The following is a 22,181-nucleotide window of genomic DNA, read 5'->3' on the forward strand; positions in this document are numbered from 1 at the left end:
TATTGTGAATCTCCTCTCGGATGTAATGTCTCCTGATGGAAACCAACGACGTGATGCTTGCAGCCAAGATTTGGAATAAACTGACTACATGCCCTAAATAGCAATGGTTTGTTGTCTCTCTCTGGAGGTTAGAAGGTCAACATTGGTAAACTCCAAACTCCATATAAGCATCTCAGCTTGGCTTCCAGCTCCTCTGGTCTGTATTACACCGGATTACATCAGATATACGGCACAGAAACAGGCCATTTGGCCCAACCAGTCCATGCCGGCGTTTATGTTCCACTCGTCTTTCCTCATCTAAACCCTCCATTCCCTTCTCCCTCATATATTGTCTCGCCTCCCCTTAAATGCATCGATGCTATTCGCTTCAACCACTCCCTGTGTTAGCGAGTTCCACATTCTCACCACTCTCTCGGTAAAGAAGTTTCTTCTGAATTCCCTATTAGAAATCTTGGTGACTATCTTATATTGATGGCCCCCTGGTTATGCTCTTCCCCACAAGTGGAAACATTCTCTCTGTATCCACTCTATCAAAACCTTTCATAATTTTAAAGACCTCTATTAGGTCACCCATCAGCCCTCTAGGTGACCTAATAGAGGTCTTTAAAATTATGAAAGCAGGCAACACATCGCCCTTTGCCCCCCGATGATTGGATCTCAAGGAACACATTTGTGTATTTTACAGAAAATAGATACAGCTTAAATACTTTATGACTGGTTACAAACTGGGATGCATTTGACTGACATTAACAATCTTTCAAAAGTTTTTAATTCCACCTTTTGCTTGCCTGCAGCATGTATTGTCTAACTCCCTGTTGGGCATGTGGTAATGTTGTTCGAAAGTTGAGAAGAATGAGAGGTGATCTCATTGAAACATACAACATTCTTACAGGGCTTGACAGGGTAGATGCAGGGAGGATGTTTCCCTTGGCAGGGGAGTTTAAGCTCAGAATAAGGGGTTGACTATTTAGGACTGAGATGAGGAGAAATGTCTTCAGAGGGTGGTGAATCTTTGGGCTGTGGAGGTTCAGTCGTTGAGCATATTCAAGATGAAATCGATAGATTTGGGGATATTAAGGGAATCAAGGGATATGAGGATAGAGCAGGAAAGTGGAGTTGAGGTAGAAGATCAGCCATGATCTTATTCAATGGCAGAGCAGGCTCGAGGGGCCGAATGGCCTACTCCTGCTTCTACTTATGTTCTTATGTTCTATGACTGGTTGTGAAGTGTATGTAAGAGTTTGTTACAGTAACACTTCTCGATTACCTTGCTTCTTTCTCTACTCTTATGGGAAAGCATCTGTTTTCACTCAGTATCTTCTCATGACACCACTTAGAATCTTACAGCACAGAAGTGGCCATATTGGCCCATTGTGCTGGTGCTGGCTCTTTGAAAGAGCACTTGCGAGATCGGGAACCACGGCCCCCATGCACGGTTATGTCCAGCAGCTTGTCATCAATTTCTTCCGCCTTCCGAGCCTGGAGATACCCAGGCGAAAGTGATCACTTATACTTTTGTCATCTTCCTATGTAACTGAGGGCATCTGAGCCAATTCAAACCAGTTAGACCTGGCAGATTCTCGATGTGTATCGCTGTGTGCCATCCTACCTAATGCATCCCCTTGTCAGCCACCAGATCTTGTAAACTAAGATTTCGATTATGGCTGAATCATCATGAACGTTACAAATCCATCTAACCAAATTTAACATTTCACAACTATGTATATAGTGTAAATGAAGGTGAATCGTGCCCTGAAATTCTCTCTCGAATTCATCCATTGTTCTGAAATGTAATCTAACTGTAGCATCTCAAAAGCAAAATGGGCATTTTACTTAATTTTATTTCTCGATATGGAGAAAATATTAACTGCATTTTTTCACCTTACTACCATCTAGCTGGCCAAGCAGTTTGTTAGTATCTGGTAGTAGGTTGTGTAAAATAAACATTAATTTATTTCTTCCACTATATAGTTATTGGGAAAAAGGATCATTCAGGGTAAACTCTTCACGTGTCGCCAGGGTGTGGCAGTTGGAGCTGAGAGAGAGAGAGAGACTGAGCATGTTACCACACCCCAGTTCTTGCACAACACTACAGATGAAGGAATAGAAGAAAATAATGGCATTGAAAGATTTAGCTTCATAATTCTGGAATTATGGAAAATATGAAACATCGATATATACATATTTCTCACGTTTCCTTATTCGCTAGTTTCACTATGGCTGTGGTTTGAAGACTAGTTACACCAGGATTGCTTATGCCCTGATCTTACGTTGACTTGTTGTCAGTCAGTGTTACCATCTGGGTTGTGGGAGGTTTGCACAATATGGTAAGTTCATTAACAATCACTGATCAATGCACAGAAATATTTCAAAGATCAATCTTTGAATGAGTTGTGCACAAGACCATAAGAAGTTCTGCATGGTACCATTTGTGGCCAACTGCTTCAAAGATTGTAGACAACAAAACTCTCTGTTTGCATTGTATTTCCTCATAACGATGATCTCACTTGCAAATCTGGTTCATGAAGGGATTTTCCTTCCCCCAGTATACGTGCTGAAGTTTGAAAGAGCTGTATGAATCCAACTAGCCACAGAAAAACATAAGTCTGCAGCATGTTATAATTGAGGCGTGGCTTAATGCCAGTGTGGTTTACTTCAAACTCATATTTTGGGCCAAACCCTTCACTGCAGTAACCATTTTTTACGGGAAAACTTTTGTGCAATCCTCACTTAATTACCATTGGGCCAGGTAGGTTGGCTTATCCTGAACACACTTCCACTGCAATGGAATTAATCAAAGCTGGTAGACGAGACTTGACTTGATTAGCCTTAGAATGGGATTCGTACCAAGATTTGGTAAAGTTTTGGAAAACAGAATGCTATGCACACAGTCTTTGAGAATGCCTGACCTCCAAGTTTTTCTAAATCAGACTGGCATTCATGTTCTGAAGAGATTTGTCGCACCTTCTTCCACCCATTCGACAATTACCAGGCCAAGTCTGGAAGAATGGTCAAATATAGTTCTCATCAGTCCCAGCCATCAACTAGAATATTTATTGACTCTTTTTATTCAGCTGACAATTACACCAAGGCTCTGCTGGTGGTGTGTGGGGCCTCATGGGAAGTGGGCACGGTTTGGAAAATCGGGCCTCACTTAACATACACCTTCCCACATAACCTGGGCTCAGTGGGGAATACTGGGATCAAAGCTGCTCAAATGATCGTCTTATGGTAGGATACAGTTGCAGTGTTTTTTTTAAGTTTTTTGTTCAAGGCTATTCCATGCGTTAGTTGGTGTTGCTAGATGCCATGTTTCCATGTTCTTTTCTGCTGATACTTTCCTTCATAACTCTTTGTAAGGTGCTATTTAAAATATCATACCAAGTAGTGGAGTTGGGGGTTGAGAGACTGCTGCATAATTCAGGTAATGAAGACTTGATGGTGGCCAATAAATGGAGCCCCAGCAACATTTCCTCTGCATCTTTCACTACTCTGCGAGCTCCGTTTATAGAATTTGCTACACCTCCCTGGACAGATCATCTCTCTGTTAAAAGAGTGGCTACCACAAGTTGTACCACATGCGACACAATGACCTATGGACAACATTTGGAAGAGTGGGTCTTCCCATAGAGGGGAGGTTCTATGCATGTTTTAACAGCATGAACTTTTATACTGTATTTTTCCAATCCACCACCACCATCATCTGTCAAGCCAGTCAGCCTGCATGGCACCCTTGTGTAAAGAAAGTGACAAGCGTCATGATCACAAGAGGAGACAGTTCATCACTTCTCCTGCTGAAAGGAGTTATCAGTTGGACAAACTGTACAGGTTTCGATGTTTGGAGCTCCCTTGAGTGCAGCATGTTATGGATGGCACCCATGTAGGAGGCAGGGATCTTCATAGGGAAAGAGTTTGAACTCAAATTATTGCCCAGGTGATATCTGACCACAAAAATATTATTATGTATGTTGGAGCCCATTTCTCAGGAAGCAGCCATAGTGCCTTCAGTGGGCTGCAGTCCAATGTGCTCGCATTATTTGAAAGAAAAGAAACATGGGGGGGTGGCTCTAAGGATCTCTCTCCATGCAACTTGTACCTGTGCTTTTCACGGTGGCTGGCCTTCAGACCAAGTAAGACCACCCTCCTGCAGTGTACCTCCTGCAAAATAGACCTCCAACCATTCAGTATCACAAACAGCAGTGCTGCCCACAAGTCATCGCTGTACCATTGTGTATAATTAGTCGGCTTTCCTGTCACCAGCACATCTTCTCCTTTAACGATGAGCTGCAGCCTCATCAAACGTTCTGCTCCCCAACCAAGTGTGCTACAGAGCAAGATCTCTGGGCAAACTTTTCATGTGCCAGGAATCTTTTCAAATTACAGGGTGGCTTGTCCATCAGAAAGCTCCGAGGTGCTTTGGTTTCAACACAACTTGAATTCAGTGAGAATGGCGAGCGTGTCGACACAGTGCATTTGCAGCTTGTGGCGGAAAGTACAGAGAGCTCAGAGAAGCTTTGTTATATTCTGTGTGGCAGTCAGAGAGGTGCGAGATTGGCTTTTCCATCTATTGGAGAAACAGTTTCATCTTGGAATGGACACACACTTTTTAAAGAAAGAGTTAAAGAGAGTTGTTGAGAAAAAGCGCTTGGCACAAAGAGGAAGTCTTGTTTTGGGGAACAGTTTTGATAAATTTTCTTTCAGATTGGAAGAGAATATCAATAAACAAAAGACGAGTGCCAAAGATGATTGGACTTTTGAGGGATGTGAAGGAACAGCCTTCGGAGAATTGAGATGAATAAGGTTCACTGCCCCAATCGAGGCGCGAAGGATATGAAGATGTAATGATTGAACCGTTGCACTACGAGAGGTACTCAGAAGTTGATATGGTGAAATCATCGCAAAAACAGCACATGGAGGAGGAAGTCACTGGGAATGGAGAAGGGATGCAGCGGCAGACAGAACGGAGCATTTAGCAACTCGAGAGACAAGTAATAGCTAAAGGATGAGCGGCCAAGCACAGCCCAGATGGAGCAGTCAGAGAGGAAATGAGACAGCCCCAAGCACAACTTTGGTGGAATATCATTGGTAGGAAAATGCTGCTTCAAGTGCATAGTGCCAGAGGCTGCATTATATTCACCCACTAAGCCCTGGCACGAGGCCACAGAATAAAATGGTAAAAATCAACATTTCTTTCCTTTCAGAATTGTTCATCTAATTAAACATTGTGAAGAATAAATTGTAAGGAGGTTCCAATCATTGCGTTAAGAAAGAATGAGGATTACCAAGATTTGTTGTCGAGTGGGTACATAATTAGCTTTGATATTGACTCCAGAATTATATACCCGATTGAAACATTTTGCATTTTTTTTCATATTCACTACACTTAAACCACAGCTTGACGGTGCAATTTTAAGATTAGATGGAATGAAATGTCTGCTCTACCTAAGTCACTCAGACAAGGAAGCATTTAGAAGTTCCATTAACGCAGCACCAGCAATACAAATGAGGGACAGGCTCCCCTTTCCTATCACTCACCTCTTCACCAGGTTCCCCCTTTAGACCCTGGGCAGTCACAGCAAACACAGCATGCAGAAGTAAAGGAGAGACACAAATAGAGGATTAGTATTAGACCAAAAAAAATGTACTTATCAGCACCTCTCTAAAGCAGTCTACATCAAGATTTCAGCAGCCAGAAATCTGCATCTATGCATCAGACCATACTCCAACAAACCAAGCAAGCAGTACAGCAATAGATTACACCCTTCGTAATCGTTAATTCTGGACAAAAGTAAAACAGCCTGCATTAACGCAGCACCTTTAACATAAAAAATATATCCCAAGGTGCTCCACGGAGGTGTAACCAAAAATAAAAACCCAGCAAGTGATGGGCAACAGGCAGGTCGGGGACCACAGGGGCCAACAGAGTCAGCAAACAGTGGACAAACATCCGAACCCCGGCTCCCCAGTACACCTTGCAGCAGCTGGTTACACAGTGTCATTGGGGAGGGGACTATAGTGCTAAGCGTGGGTGGGAGGGTGATGGACGGAGAGTGGGTGGGAGCTCACGGTTAAATGGACTTTTTAAATGTTGGGGGAGTCAAAAAAAATGGAGGAAATCAAGTTGGGGTCTCCAAAATATCTGGCAATTGAATTCACTTAAAATCTAAGAGAGGTGTTATATGATTGGTAGCCACATAATGCAATGAGCAGCAGGCAGAATGGAGTTATACTGCTGGCTGCCGCTCAGCTGAGTGCAAAATATCACTATAGCATGCTTTGCTTTCTGGACCGTTGAACAGCTGGAAATACTACGTGTTGTCTCCTAAAATATAAAGTATTATGTTTAGAAGTGGAGAGTGTCACACCTCAAGTATTGTGTGCAGTTTTGGTCTCCTAATCTGAGGAAGGACATGCTTGCTATTGAGGGAGTGCAGAGAAGGTTCACCAGATTGATCCCCAGGATGGCAGGACTGACATATGAGGAAAGACTGGATCGGCTAGGCTTATACTCACTGGAATTTAGAAGAATGAGAGGGGATCTCATAGAAACATATAAAATTCTGACGGGATTGGACAGGTTAGGAGCAGGGAGAATGTTCCCGATGTTGGGGAAGCCCAGAACCAGGGGGCACAGTCTAAGGATAAGGGGTAAGCCATATAGGACCGAGATGAGGAGAAACTTTTTCACCCAGAGAGTTGTGAACCTGTGGAATTCTCTGCCTCAGAAAGTTGATGAATCGAGTTCGTTGGACATATTCAAAAGGGAGTTAGATGTGGCCCTTACAGCTAAAGGGATCAGGGGGCATGGAGAGAAAGCTGGGGTGGGGTACTGTGGTTGAATGATCAGCCATGATCATATTGAATGGTGGTGCAGGCTCGAAGGGCCGAATGGCCTGCTCCTGCACCTATTTTCTATGTTTCTATGTTTCATACACCCGGACATTAGATTGTGGCCAGATTCCGAGTTACATTCCTGGTTTCCCCATCACTGCAGATTGGAAGCTACTTTGTATTACTGCTGAAGTGAAAATATAACAGCACCTCGAGATGGAAAAGGATGAATGCCCTGCAATACTGGGGGGGGTCGCACCTGGGGGAGGGGGAGGGGAAGAGAAATACAAATGACATACATCTCTCCATTGAGCCCAGCTTAAAAACTTATCACATGACCAGATGTCACAAAATCTCCAATGTCCCAGGAGAAGATTCCAAAGCATCTCTCTAACTGAACACTGTACATCAGAAACAAAAAGAAATATCGAAAAAAGCAAAATTGTTATATGTCCAGTATTTGTGGAGCAATTGGTGCAGCACCTTAGTGAAATGTCTCAAAGTGCTTCATATCCAATCAATTGATTTGGCATGCAGTCACAGTTATCTCGGCAAACACAGCAGCCATTCTGTATACACAAGGTCCAATAATCAGCAATCAGATGAATGATCTGCTAATTGGTTTTTTTTGGTGGTGTTGCTTAAAGGAGAAAGGTTGACTATAACACCAGGGAGAATTCCCTCCTCTTCCAAAATATTGCCATGGAATTGTTAACATCCACCAGAGCATGTTAATGATTCCATGCTCGTGGACCTCGGTTTAACATCTCATCCGAAGGACGGCACCTCTGACAGTGCAGCACTCCCTCAGCACAGCACTGGGAATGTCAGCCTGGATTATGCGTTCAAGTTCTGAAGTGGGATTTGAACACGACTTTCAGAGGCACGCATACTAAGGCAAGGTAACACGAGCTACAGTAACCACTGGATGAGATACATTGGGGCAACTGAATGCAAGGCAGTTGGGTCCTCAATTCCTGGCTGTAACAAAATGTTCTTGATTATTCAGGGTGTAATCTCATCACACATAAAGCAAAGTTGTGAACATGTATCTTATTTAAAATTTTAACTCTGTTTTTTGGGAGGTTATGTACATTTGGCTTCAACACAGATGAGGGTACAGGAATAAAATATTTTCCTTCTTTACATGCAATACAAGACTCCCTTATATCTCAACAATACATCTAAACCACAACATTTCAGGGAATTTTTCTTCACACGAAGCCATCAATCCTGGGAATGGATTTCTGCACTGAGTAGTTGGGTAGAAAAACCCTGGAATCATTGAAGAAATAATTGGATGTGCAATGGGATGGTTTTAGGGTGTTTAGGGTCTTTCTGTATGGATGACCTCAGACTGGTCAAAGGCCTTCCTCATTCTTAATCATCACAGCATCCGTGTAGTATCTCCTCACTCCACCCGCAGCAATTAGTTTCCCAGGCATTGACCCCTGCTGGATCTGGAACACTGGTAATAACCCTTCAGTGTCTCCACTTCACTGGTCATCCTTTCCATGTGAGCCTTAACAATGAGTGTTGGTGGCCTATTCAACCATGAAAGACATCACAGCAGAGATGGAATCATGTCCTCACCCTGATGTTCACACACTCACTTTCGAGCAACAGACACTGATTAGTGCTCAGGAGCTGCCTGGGAAGTTACCAGATTTCCCCCAGCCTTGCCCAATGGTGCCGTGGCTTACCGTAGTCTCCTCCCGTCCCCACCCCAAACTACTGCTCCACCGGAGATCAGCCAGTTTAGCATTAACTCAGGCATTCCTATTACTGATGTCGGGTGATCCTTCTAGTTCAAATTACTAATCTAATTAAGCACTGGGTTGAAACTATGAAACTGTGTTTCAGTTCAGACAAGTATCAAGAAAAATGTTCATCCTCCAAGCCTAATTTGGATTCAAACCCAGGGCCTCCTGAGCATCCCTGATTTTAATCGCTCCACCATTGGCAGCCGTGCCTTCAGCTATCGAGGCCCGAAGATCTGGAATTCCCTCCCTAAACCTCTCCGCCTCGCTACCTCTCTCCCCTCCTTTAAAATGCTCCTTAAAACCTGCCTCTTTGACCACCTGGCCTAATATCTCCCATCGTTGGCCGGTGTCAAACTTTGTTTGACGACGCACGTGTGAGGCGCCTTGGGACGTTTTACTACGTTACAGGTGCTATATAAATGCAAGTTGTTGAAGATGTGCGAGGATGTGGTCCATCTCCCAACCCTTCCCCTTTTCAGCTCGGATTGTAGGACTGCAATTTATGTGAAATTTTTCAAAATCGAATAAATTCAAAACTGTTCACAACTTTGCACTTACGTGCCAATAGTAATAAACACACAGCCAGAGAGTAAAATATAATGAATGTAAAATCAATCTGACTTTAATCATGCTTTTAAAGCACATTTATCACATTATAAATTGGGGAGTGCTAAAAAATCAGCTTCATCAGGTTTGACAGTGCCAGGTTCATGCAGCGAATTAAACATCTGGTTGGATTCTATCAAGCTTAAAAAAAAAATCAAAGATTGCAGAGCGCAGGTTGCAAAGAATGGCGGGTAATTTGGAGAAAGGGCTCGTGCTACAGTCAGCGGCTGATCAGGGAAATGTGGTCACAGGATAGAGCTGACTATCTCACACAGGCATTGGCCGCCACCATTTCTCACTCTACCCATGGACCTGCCAGACCCAAGCAATTTAGTTGTAGTCCAAACTGGTTTACAAATTCCTCTATGGCCTCGCTCCTCCCTATCTCTGTAACCTCCTCCAGCCCCACAACACCCCCCCACTCCCCCGAGATGTTTGCGCTCCTCCAATTCTGCCCTCTTGAGTATCCTCGATTATAATCGCTTCACCATCGGTGGCCGCACCTTCTGTTGCCTGGGCTCCAAGCTCTGGAACACCCTCCCTAAACCTCTGCGTCTCTCTACCTCTCTTTCCTCCTTCAAGACACTCCTTAAAACCTACCTCCATGACTGATCACCTGCCCTAATTTCTCCTTATGTGGCTGAGTGTCAATTTTTGTTGTTGTTTTATAACACTGCTGTGAAGCGCCTTGGGACGTTTTACTACGTTAAAGGCGCTCTATAAATGCAAGTTGTTGTTGTAACTACGCCTTTGATTTGGGGGTTTGGAAGGGCAGTGAGACAATTTATTAGTTAGAGCACTTTGACGGGACTAGTTGTCTGTGAGCCAATGCATATAAACGTGCAAAAACAGGGTGATAAAAGGCAACGGTTTGCTTGTTTCTGTCCACGAGTCAGGCTACTGTCATCAAAAACAAAGCATGGTTTTTGGGGTTTTCTTGAAGGAGAAAAAGTAAAAAGTCAAGTCGCTAATGCCGGGACGTTGAGCTGCGGGCACTTCCTGCATGCAGAAAGTGATCCAGAACACGTAGTGGAACCTTTCAAAGTGATCTTTCTAAAAATAGTATAATTACTGCAAAGCCTTGCTGTCTGTTGCACCAGTGTTTGTCCTCCCCAGTGTCATAACCACTCGCAGAGATATGGTGGTGGCAGCCTAACCTTAAAGACCTAGCTGATCCCCCCTGGAATTTCCCCATTTAATGAGCTGGAGAAAACAAAGATCAGAAATAACAGTTACCAGTCCTTCAGCCCACACACAGTTAGAGCTTCTTTCCTTTTAAAGAACGAGGAAGTTAGTGTGGGTTGGGCTATTACTGCTAAATACCAACTCTTTGTGATAAATGTGCTTATGAACTAAAATCCTCCCTGCACCCTTGCTTACATACATACAATATTAAAACCATTCAGGCCATATACATGGCAATCAGGTTAACACACAGCATTTCCACAGCAAGGAGTCATATTTTAAAGAGGCTGTTCAGTATTCGGGCACAGTGAATTTATCCACAATATTACTCCCCTTTGCTACATTGACTTTTCCCTAATACTAGTTAGGGTCACGGCTGACATTAAACATTTGATGTTAACATTAAAAGTTGAATTTATAAATGAATACTGGAAATTATTTTTAAAACTTATTTTTGTTTTAAGAATGTATAAAACTAGAGAGACACAAGAAATAGTTTGATGACATTCAGAAAGTGCAGGGGCCCCATAGTCTTCACTACTTGCAAAGATTAAACTGTGAATACTCCGTTAAATTAGTTTTATTGTACTGTATATTGCCCTTCGAATTGACTAATTCCAGCTTATTTGCTGATGTACTTTATAGAGTTTTGCTAGGAGGGGAGAAATGTTCACGAAACAGCCTATTTAACTGACCAACGCTTTAAAGGCAGAAGTTGCAGTGTGGGAAAGGGAGCGCATTTTAAAATAAATCACAAATCAGAACTGCAAGGCATCACAGCAAGGAATGCTCATACATTTAACAGAAACCTGACTCAGATAAGAACCTCACTCAGTCAACATTACAGTCATCTTACAATGCACAGAAGGATATATATTTCAGTTCACAGCGCTGACTGAATTGGTCCATTAACAAGACGTAAGCTGGAGCCAAAGAAATGTGCAAAATGCTCTCAAAAGACAAGGTGCAGTTAAGAACTGCAGTGGCAAATAAACGGTTTAAGGCTGCATTATCCTGGCATCCAAAATTAAAATAAAATGTGAAAAAAACCTGTACACCGTCACTTTAACAAAAGTCATCCATCTCCGTAAACCAGATGTTGTTCTGACCTTTTATAAATGTTTATACAGTGATTCTTCGGGGAGAACATGACACTTCTAAACACGGTGACGTTTTATTTCCCCCCCCCCCAAAGGTTATATATACACACTCATTTTGTGCTTGTTAAACGCAGATAAAATATTGCAATTCAATGTGACCCAATTTGAGTTGGTGTGCCCAGGAAAGGTGGTGGGAGGGGGGTGGGGATAAGGAAGGATATTGCAGCTTTAAAATTATTTTCTTGACAGTTCGTTAGCGAACAGCTGAAATGATCATTTATTGTGCCTCCATGTAACACAAGGTTTATTTAACCACACGGCTAAAATTAGATGGAATAAATAAACTTACCCTTCTCCCTGGCAGGCCCATGGATCCTTTGTTTCCCTAATAATCAATGTACAGTCAGAACTGCAAAGGAAGAGGTTTTTTTTGCGATATCACCCAAAAAGCTGTTCAGCCGCACATTAGGACATCCAGCAAAGACGTTTGCCCCGAAATCACAGAGCAAGCATTTCAGAGTTTAATGCTCGTTTATAAAAGCATGAAGGCTTCCCATTAGATGCTGCTATTTAGTGCTTTACACACCAAACTACCAGACTGCTAGGCCAAGAGTTAACTCTTTTAGGAAAAAAAAGCTCTCATCACACAAAAAACCAAGCTGGAAATATGATGACCAAATGCTTACACCACACCACCAGTTAGAGAAGTTTCCATCCACAGCCTGACAACTAATGGAGCGAGAGCCACAGTGATGTGTTTGGGGGGCAGTGTTTGCCAAACAGTTGATTAGAATGACGAAGGTGATGGCCATTATGTGCGTTTTAACATCTGAGGGGGCTCAATCCTTTCTGCAATGAGATTACTCGTCCTAAAAAAATAGGCCTTTTTTTCTGTTTTGTTAAAAACAAAACAAAATGGAGTAAATGAATGAATGTAAGAGATGAAGTGGTAGTGGGTAGAATGTTAGCAAGAGGCAAGCTTCCACACTGTAGCAGGGGATGGACAAAGAATGTTAAAACAAGGCAAAGGAGGGCAAACACAGCTTTAGGACAAGACAGGAGAGTGGTGCAGTTAATTACCGGAAAGCCATCTCTTCCTGGAGGTCCCTGAAAAGGACAAAAATCAGTAGAAAGGGGGAAAGAAATTAACATATTACATACATAGCATAACAAGCCAAAGGTATAAAGTTGACGATTACATTTTTGTTTTAAAACAAAAAGTATGAATTTAAAATGTACATCAACGACAGATGCAAAGAATAGTGTTTCACCCCATTATAGGTGCTTATTGCTGACACAAATGACTCACAAGGAGAGTATCAAATGTAAATTCTACAAACACAAAGGAAAGGTTATGATGACACTAGAAAGATTTAGCAGAAATAAGTTAATATCTAAAGTACGCTATGCAGAAGTTTACTGACAGTTATTTTTTAGCCAACCTGTTCCCATGGGCAATGCTAGTCATTCTCGTACTTACAGCTGGCCCTGTAAACACAAGCAAAGAGGAGGAAAACATGTTATTCTGTTGCAGTGTTCTTCATAGAATAAATACAAGCTTCAACCCAGATTTCATTCTCTTAGTCATTAACAAATCACATGTTTAAACAAAAAATGGAATTACATTTCAAACAGATGATGGTGCAGAGGGAAGTGTTTGTGTTTATACGAGAGGGAGAGACAAGGACTGCGAAACAGGAGCATTTTCTGGTTTTCCTGACACTGCCAGCATTTCAGGATGAAGCAAGCTCCAGTTCATTTACAACAGCTGGCATCTCATCCCTATAAGATTCGGCGAATGGACCAGTCCAATACCCATCCCACTGAGGGCATTGCCAGCCATCTGCTGCCCGCCCACCCCAAAGTGAGGGTGACACATTACTCCCAATGATGCTGAATGGGAGGGTAGTTTTGTGGTGTACACTTACATGCACTGGATTGACACCTGCTCAAACTAATCTCATTCAGGTCCCCGAGATAATCCCAGCTGGGTAAATGCGCAAAGAGTTGGCACTTGAAGCTTTTCAGACTGTGAAATGTTCCAATGGCAACCCAGAAGCCAAGACTAGCGGCAATAGGCTAGAACGTACCCGCATTGTGTGCGGAACATGGACATCAATATCAATCCAGACCGCCAGCTGTTCAGACTTAAATCTCTTACATATATCTCAATTGTTCTTAATCGAGATCTTGTGGTTTGCTAACAAACAGTAAAACCCCAGGACTTACAACTGTCACTGCTGTCGCTAAAACATTATTAAATAAGCTAGCCAAATAAAAGTCCTGAAAAGTGGGTTTTATTTCTGAAATCAAAGTTCCCAGACTGAGCCCAGCCCGCAGAGATCAGTGGTGAAAAAAACCCTAAGGAAGTTGCTATCAGTCCCCAAACATGTTGCAGAAAGTCAAGAAGGGACAACAAGCAGAGGAAAAAATGTAGAACGGATTCAGTTTAATAAATGTAACTGGCAAGTTTTCCCACAGTGAGTGAATACAATGTGGTGTCCACTGACCACACAGAGGGCCCGGGAGTTCGCTGCCCTCAGACAGGTTAAGGAGGGGGCTCGAAATATTTACCCCCAGTATTCACAGAATCAGGAAGAATTACCTCCTGAGTTTTCAGTTGAATTTATTTTTCCCCAGAAGGAGTACATTTGGAAAGACCATCAAGAGAGAAATGAACAAAATAGACAACAGTGCCAATTCGTTTAAAGAAAGGAATTAATAGTGAAATATATTCCTTAAGGCTTGTAAAAATAGTTTGATTATTTTCCCATTAGTGCTTTGTAATCCAACCTTAACCCAACATTTTTGAATTCATCTTAAAACATATTGGAATAGATTTTGCATCATTCATCAATTATAGTAGAAAAAAATAGAAAACTCCAGAACACTGTGCTATATACTCCCACCTACCTTTTCACTAAAGTTAGTAAATGGATGAATATTTATCCCAACAAGGACTAAACAGTTTCGGTGAGCACAACAATGCAAGACTCAGGCAATTCCCAAAAACATAGGGGGAGCTTCTGTCTATGAGTTTTGAAGGTGTGAATTTACATTATTATTATACGTGGCACACAGAACTCCTCCCCGCAGTGATGTGATCTCTGTCCATGGACCGTGGACGCTGCTTGTGCTGTGACTGCTCACGGCCCAGGCAGGCACTCGCTCACAACTCAATGCAAAGAGATCGTCACGCCAAAAAAAAAACAATTAGGAAATTGTTAGGAGTTTTAGAATTCTAGAATGGTGACAGATCAAGCTATAAAAAGTCACATTCTGCACCATTCGTGCGATTTCAGCAAACTAGCTCACACCATGCAAAAGAAAATAAATCATGCTTTGGTGGCTTGATCAAATGTAATTGAGAACAGATTCACAGAAGCAACTCTCCTGCTGATTTCTCCAGCCTCTTATTGGAGACAACAGCTGAACTGAATTAAAACTAAAAGGCACAATTAGTACCTTTTAAAATCCTTCTGACATATTCAAGAAATAAGTTTGTGGCTTCTTATATATTGGAAATTTGGGGCTTTGAATAAGAACAGCAACATTCATCCACGCCCCTTATATCCAATGAACCTTTACATAAAATACATAGAAATTTATTGCTTCATAATAGTTATTCTTTAATAAGCAGGATGTGTGACTTACATATCTCAAACAAGCATCTCTCAGAATAACTGAAGGGACATACAGTCTGGTAAAGATTAAGCCACCAAAGTTGCCCCTTTTTTGAGGTGCTATTGGGACAGTGATGATTTATTGCCCAGGGGTGGGCAGCAGAAGCGACCCACCCAGAATTGCTCCCGGGATGCCGTGGGCGAAAACAGGATTGTGCAGTGCCCCCTATGTTTCGCCCTGGGCCGGGGTGCGCACGTGTTGATGTCATTGTCGTGCATACCGATCCCTTGTCACCTCGCGGGGGAAAGTGCCCCGCGGGACGCGAGATTGGCTTGGGGCGATGCCAATAACGGTCATAGACGGGGCGCCCCGGCTGCCCTTAAAAGGGAGGGCCTTGCATCGTGGCCGCCATGTTGTTTTTGGCGGCCGACTTCACGGTTGGCCCGGCAATGGCGGTCGCTGGTTCGACTGGGCCACTAACATGCAGCCTGGCATCCCCTGTTGGGTGCCAGTTCGCTGGCCCAGCTGAAACCCGCCCTGGTGGCCCAGTGAGTGCCAGGAAAGTAGCAGCAGCCTTCCCCTTTAAAAGGGGAGGGATGTTGTGATGCGTCAGTGCTGCGCCTCGCTTACAGTGCGTTACCGGCCTGCAGAGGCGAATCACACCTCTGATATCACCTCGCACATTCTTTTAAAAACAAAGACCCCAATTCCACAATATTTAGCGGCCCATCTCGACAGGTGCTAAATATTAATTTAATTGAAATTGTGCGCCCTAAGCGGGCAGTGGGGCAATTTTGGCGCCTAAAGGTTAATAAGCACCGCAACAAATAAATCAGGATAACTTTGCTCTAATCCATTCGATTCTCGGTTCCCTTTCTCGAACAGATAAGAAAGCCATGATGTCTATTTAATGGGAATGCTGTGCTGTGCCACGTACCTGAAACACCTCTGCGACCATGCCTTCCCTTGTCCCCGGGTGGCCCTAGTGTGGAAACAGGAGGCGGACATTAGTGCAATTGTTAGCAAATGGGGAATGTGAATAGGTTTATCTGTAAATACACATGCACATCGTATGCACTAATGTAACTGTTAAAACACAAATTGGAGTCAACATTTAAGCAAGTTTAATTAGGAATCTAGCACAGTAAAAGACCTTCTTGTTCGCCACTTGGCATGGTGCACTACACTTTAATGCTGATCCAACTCACAAGTTTAAATGCAGAAACATACAGCTCCTCTAAAAATGTAAGCCCTATAGCTTGTAATATCAACAAGGTAGCTGCACATTTCCATATGCAATGGTTCAGTGTGGCTGGTGATCTAACACTTGGGTTAGTGATTGACCAGTCTAAAATCAGCATCTTTCAATGCTTAGAAAAATGATATTTAACAATATAAGCTTTAAACAGACATTGAAAGAGAAACAACCAATCGACATTCCAAACTCTCGTTGACCTTTAAAACCCACAAACAATGGCCTCAATTTTCCCCAGTCATTTGCGACGTTTTTTTGTTGCGAGCTGCTTTTTTTGGCCTTAATTTTAAAAATTCAAGTTTCCCCAAAGATTGTGTGCCAGCGTAACTCAGCTAGCTATGATTTTTTAGGTTAGGTTTTTTTTTTGCGTAACCTGATGTCTGCGCCAGTTTTTCACATTTATGTAAGTTTGGCCAACTTACATTTTTCCCAGGACGGCGTATGTGACCACTCCCAAAAAACCTTCTGGGCACTTAAGAAAAACCAGCGCACATCACAAAATCGGGGCAGAAAGACGCCATTGTTTTTAGGTGACGTTTTGCAGGGAGTCAAGTACACATTAAATATGCATCATCAAGCTTAATTTTTTCCAACTGAAATCGCAGAAAATGGAAGTTTCATGCAATTCTTTAATTTTGGACTTTTAAAAAAAAGTGCCACACCACCACCAAGCGTCTTCAAACCAGACTTGAGGGTCGGCCGGCAGAATCAGTCCCTCGCCCGGACACAGGGGCTCGGCTTCAAAAGAAGTCCGGGGGGAGTGGGATGTGTGTGTGGAAGCTGAAGTGAAAGGATGAGAATCCTTACACTATGCAGCAGCATCAAATAAAGCCTGGGAGTGGGGGGGGGGCGGGGGGGGGGGGGTGTTTCCTGATCTAAGCACCTTGGGGAGAGAGACAATAAAGAAGCCTGCCGTTTTGAGATACTGACAGTGCCTTATCTCGTGCAAGCCTTCTGAATGATGGTGCTGCAGAGGAGACAACTGATTCGACATCATCGCATGAGGAACCTCAGAGCACGTAGGATGATGGGCAGGAGGCTTTACCCACGTCAGGTATATCGAGACAGGCGTTCATACCTGCACACAAGTGATGTACACTGTGTGAGAAGGCTGCGTTTCTGCAAAGAAGTTGTAACTGAGATCTGTGAATTAGTAAAAGCAGACCTGCAACCTAGAAGAATCAGGAGGACTGCTTTGTCAGTTAAAGTGAAGGTTACAGCTTCACTTTCATTCTATGCATCAGGATCATTCCGGGCCACAACTGGGGATGTGTGCACCATTTCTCAACATTTAACACATATCTGCATTTGGCAGGTGACTGCTGCACTATATGCCCGGAGGAATGACTACAAAAAGTTCCCCATAACCGCCCAGGCAATGAGTGAAAGGGCTGTAGGCTTCTCCAGGATTACTGGCTTCCCAAAGGTACAGGGCTGCATTGATTGTACCCACATCGCCTTGCGAGCAACTTTGGAGAATTCCAAGATGTACAGGAACAGAAAAGGCTTCCACTCCGTTAATGTGCAACTCGTGTGTGACGACATGCATCGCATCATCAGTTGATGCAAGATACCCTGGGAGCACCCATGATGCGTTCACCCTACGCGAGAGCGCTATATCAGCCATGTTTGAGCAACAGCCAGAAGGGCAGAGCTGGCTGCTGGGAGACAAAGGGTACGGCCTCGCCACCTGGCTCATGACGCCCCTACACCTAACCCGGACGGAAGCTGACCGGGAACACAACATGTCGCACAATGCGACACGCAGCATCATGGAGAGGACCATTGGCATCTTGAAGCGGCGTTTCCGATGCCTGGACCATTCCGGGGGCTACTTGCTATACTCACCTGAGATTGTCGGTCAGTTCACTGTTGTGTGCTGCATGCTGCATAACTTAGTCATCATGAGGCAGCAGCAGCTGGTAGTAGAAGACACACCTGAGGTGAGAGTGGCTGATGATGATGAGGAAGATGCAGATGACGAGGAGGAGGAGGAGGATGAGGAAGCCATGCAACTACCTGAACCCGGAGCACGACGGCGAAGGAGGGTGGGCCATCGTGCCCTTTTAACAATTGCTCGAGCCTTGTGCCAGCAGTTCATCCGTGAACGCTTGTCTGCCTGAAGGCTCAGCGACAACTATTCCACATGGACCATGTTTACTGTTTGGACCTGTTCCGTAATATTGTGTTGGGTTAATGGAACAAATAATGGAAATGATTCAGTTATAATTTAAAATATATTTTATTCAAAAGTTTAACACTTGTTTGTACTTAAGTTAACTTTAATAAAAATATTCTTGTATCAAACTTTAAAGTTTTCAGTCAAGATCACTTACAAACTTTTAAACTTGTAATTTTACATAACTTACAAAAACCTTTTAATTTGAGAACAGTTACAACAGCAGCAGCAAAGAAAGGCAGCACATAAGAACATAAGAATTAGGAACAGGAGTAGGCCATCTAGCCCCTCAAGCCTGCTCCGCCATTCAACAAGATCATGGCTGATCTGGCCGTGGACTCAGCTCCACTTACCTGCCCGCTCCCCGTAACCCTTAATTCCCTTATTGGTTAAAAATCGATCTATCTGTGATTTGAATACACTCAATGAGCTAGCCTCAACTGTTTCCCTGGGCAGAGAATTCCACAGATTCACAACCCTCTGGGAGAAGAAATTCCTTCTCAACTCGGTTTTAAATTGGCTCCCCCGTATTTTGAGGCTGTGCCCCCTAGTTCTAGTCTCCCCGACCAGTGGAAACAACCTCTCTGCCTCTATCTTGTCTATCCCTTTCATTATTTTACATGTTTCTATAAGATCACCCCTCATCCTTCTGAACTCCAACGAGTAAAGACCCAGTCTACTCAATCTATCATCATAAGGTAACCCCCTCATCTTCGGAATCAGCCTAGTGAATCGTCTCTGTACCCCCTCCAAAGCTAGTATATCCTTCCTTAAGTAAGGTGACCAAAACTGCACGCAGTACTCCAGGTGTGGCCTCACAAATACCCTATACAGTTGCAGCAGGACCTCCCTGCTTTTGTACTCCATCCCTCTCCCATCTCTCCTCCACCTTATTCTAAGACCGCTCGCTACGCTTGGTCTTGTTGACTCCACTCTTGCCCACAGGTGGTGGTGCAGTGTTTCTCGGGTTGGTTCCAAGCTTATTCTTTCGAACATCTCGGGTAATGCGCACTTCTTGATGGCGGGGGGGGGCGCGGGCAGGCGGTAATATGGAAGGCCCGGCTTGGGCCTCTTCAGAGGCTGGTCTGGGGATTGGAGTGGGAGTGGCAGTTGATTCTGTCAATTGGCGCAAAGTCTGCGCGTGTTCCCTTATTGCAGCAGCTAACTCCGACATTCCCTCTCTCATGTTGACCAACAGTGTGTCAACTATCTGCGACATTCCCTCCCTCTGCACCGACATTGTATCAGCTACCTGCGACATTCCCTCCCACATCTTCCTGGACAGTGTTCCCATTTCTTGAGAGAGTGTTGTTACTTCCCCAGACAGTCCCGATGCCTCATCACCCACCCCACTGATAGTGTCCAGGAGTCATTGTGTAAGGTCAATGCTCTCTGCACTCATTGCCATCATCTGAACCACATCCGTTAGATCCTGCAGCTCAGGAGAGCGCTGTTGAGCCCTCTTTCCCCTCCTCACCCTGGGTATGCCTTGCTGCATCCCACTGGGACCCGCAGCCTCAGACTGTGAGAAACCATGAAATGTCCCAACAACACTCGTACCACTCAGGAAAGGGCCTGGCACCTCAATGGGCGGCACCTGCACCTCCTCCAGAGTGAGTACAACAGTGGGGGCTTCCCTCCCCCTCCCCCTATCCCCCGTGCTCTTGGTCTGGAAGGTGGGATTGGAAGATGTTCTCCACTTCAGGCTTGTTCGCAGCTGAATCTTCTTCTGCATCATCAGGGTTGGCCTCAAGTTCTGCAAAATATAACAGAACAGACAAATGGTTACTTGCAGAGGAGGGGGCAGGGTGGGTGGCTTGAGTAGGCTCACACAGCGCAGGCAGCAGGCTGATTTGAAGAACCACGATGCTGCAGTTGATGAAGCACATTGCATCAACCGCAGCATAGCTGACGGAGACATCCCCATGAACCGAAGCATGGCTAGCCTGAGCAGTATTTAACATTTAGCAAAGCCAGTCGGTGCAGATTTGCCGAGCCTCCTCCTGTTCGAGTTATTTCTCTTTTGTTGTGTGCCACCTTCCTCTGTAAAGATGAAAATATAATTTTTGGGGAAGGTGTCTTTCTACTGGGTGGGACATATGCAGATGGTCACATTTACAATTGCAATTCCAGTGAATAAATTATAAAATTACTTACACTAACTACTTGACCAAGGTCCTGCCACTTCTTCTTGCACTGGCCTCCAGACCTCGGTGTGGTCACCAGTGCCTCCACTTCATCCTGGAAGAAATTCTTGGTCCTTGAGCCGCGTTGCATCTTGTATTGCAGCTCCAATTTTTCCAATGAGAATTAAAGTTCTCACACACAACTGGCTCTTTAAAAATGGCTGAATGCAGACTGGGAGCTGTACTGGACATGCGCGCCCATAACATTCACATCAAAAACGTCCTTTTATTTTTCTGCGCATGCGCAGAACGAGGTGGGACATCGTTTTTTTGTTGCAGACATTAGGCTCCACCCCCCCCCCCCCAACCCCGAAGCTAAAGGACAGGCTGCGCGGCGCCAATTTCAAAAAATAGAACGGGGAAATTTTTTTGAGTAGTCAGGGCCCAAAAAACAGGCGTAACTCTGGCAATACGCCAAAATTGAGGAAAATTGAGCCCAATGTTGCATACTTGGTTCCTCAAGCACATCAAACACGAATTAAGAGAATATCTTGCAGCCTTTCAAATTGTTTGCAAAAGAAAGCAGCATTTAAAACGTGAAACAAATCTAGTACTCTAAATATTTACTTAAATGCACACACTCTTACAGAATAAATCACAGGCACATTAGCAATTGATGGTTACAAAAACCCGGGACTATATGGAATGCTATCTCGCATCCTGAACCTATCAGAGATAAACATCACCATCACCCAGATTGTGTAATTGTTGTCATCCAAATCGCAATTTCAGCATCACTAAAGGTGCTAAGCAGATGCTTGTTTTGGAAAAGTGGAAGTGCTATTTATTTCACAGGCTTCTGTTATTTCTATAGGATAATTGCCATTCACAGCTCTATGTACAGTATGTACAGTAATAAAAGGATCCTTTAAGTTTCAGCTAAATGCTCGCAAGTTTGACACAGCCACTTCTTGACACGACCCAAGTATGAATTGCATGTTCGATGAACCATGACTTGGCTGCATAATGAACAGTTCATTCGTGGTTTTCAGAGCATGTAATAGTTCAATCAGTCTGGACTCACTGTTGGAATGTAACAATTGCTACACTGATCTGTCCCATTTCTAAATGCAGCAAAAGTGTTTTCACAAGGCTGAAGTGTTGGAACCTAATATTTTCACAAGATGTTTCAAGATATTCCATCATCATTACAAAGCATCTGTCAAACTGAGTACATTGCAATCTTGAGCAACAGCAATGAATCTAATTTCACAATTAAGGATAAATGACTGGTGCTGAACAGTTCTTCTGTGGACTAGTACTCTACATGTGAACTTTTATGGCAAAGGGTCTGTACCCAGGAGAAGATTTCAATATCTGCAACAGTAAATAGTGAATTAGTAACTTTTAACATGCCCCTGACATTTCACTAACTCATTCAGGTCTAACACGACAATCTCAACAGAATAATTTTCCACCAAGGTGGATTCATTCTCCACTCAATAATGAGGA

General features: G+C 43.7%; 2 protein-coding genes across 19 annotated transcripts in view; both read right to left on the reverse strand.

The window, feature by feature from the left end:
* Positions 1 to 12,104, reverse strand: part of col13a1 (collagen, type XIII, alpha 1) — a 116,859-nt gene extending 104,755 nt beyond the window's left edge. For 4 of the 18 annotated variants that reach the window (XM_070865531.1, XM_070865535.1, XM_070865538.1 and 1 more), the window contains exons 1-2: positions 11,835 to 12,099; positions 5,536 to 5,562 (exon numbers count right to left, since the gene is read on the reverse strand). In XM_070865531.1, coding sequence (XP_070721632.1) covers positions 5,536 to 5,562; positions 11,835 to 11,855 — 48 coding nt within the window. In that variant the 5' untranslated portion in view covers positions 11,856 to 12,099. Of the gene's footprint in view, positions 1 to 5,535; positions 5,563 to 11,834 lie in introns of all 18 variants that reach the window. The other 14 variants (XM_070865540.1, XM_070865537.1, XM_070865533.1 and 11 more) reach the window with 8 other exon arrangements.
* A 786-nt stretch (positions 12,105 to 12,890) lies between these two features.
* LOC139234823 (collagen alpha-1(XXIII) chain-like) overlaps positions 12,891 to 22,181 on the reverse strand; it is a 123,884-nt gene continuing 114,593 nt past the window's right edge. Inside the window, exons 3-4 of the mRNA XM_070865547.1 lie at positions 16,047 to 16,091; positions 12,891 to 12,973 (exon numbers count right to left, since the gene is read on the reverse strand). Coding sequence (XP_070721648.1) covers positions 12,912 to 12,973; positions 16,047 to 16,091 — 107 coding nt within the window. The 3' untranslated portion in view covers positions 12,891 to 12,911. The remainder of the gene's footprint in view (positions 12,974 to 16,046; positions 16,092 to 22,181) is intronic.

The sequence above is a fragment of the Pristiophorus japonicus genome, chromosome 22, assembly GCF_044704955.1.
Source record: "Pristiophorus japonicus isolate sPriJap1 chromosome 22, sPriJap1.hap1, whole genome shotgun sequence".
NCBI lineage: Eukaryota > Metazoa > Chordata > Chondrichthyes > Pristiophoridae > Pristiophorus > Pristiophorus japonicus.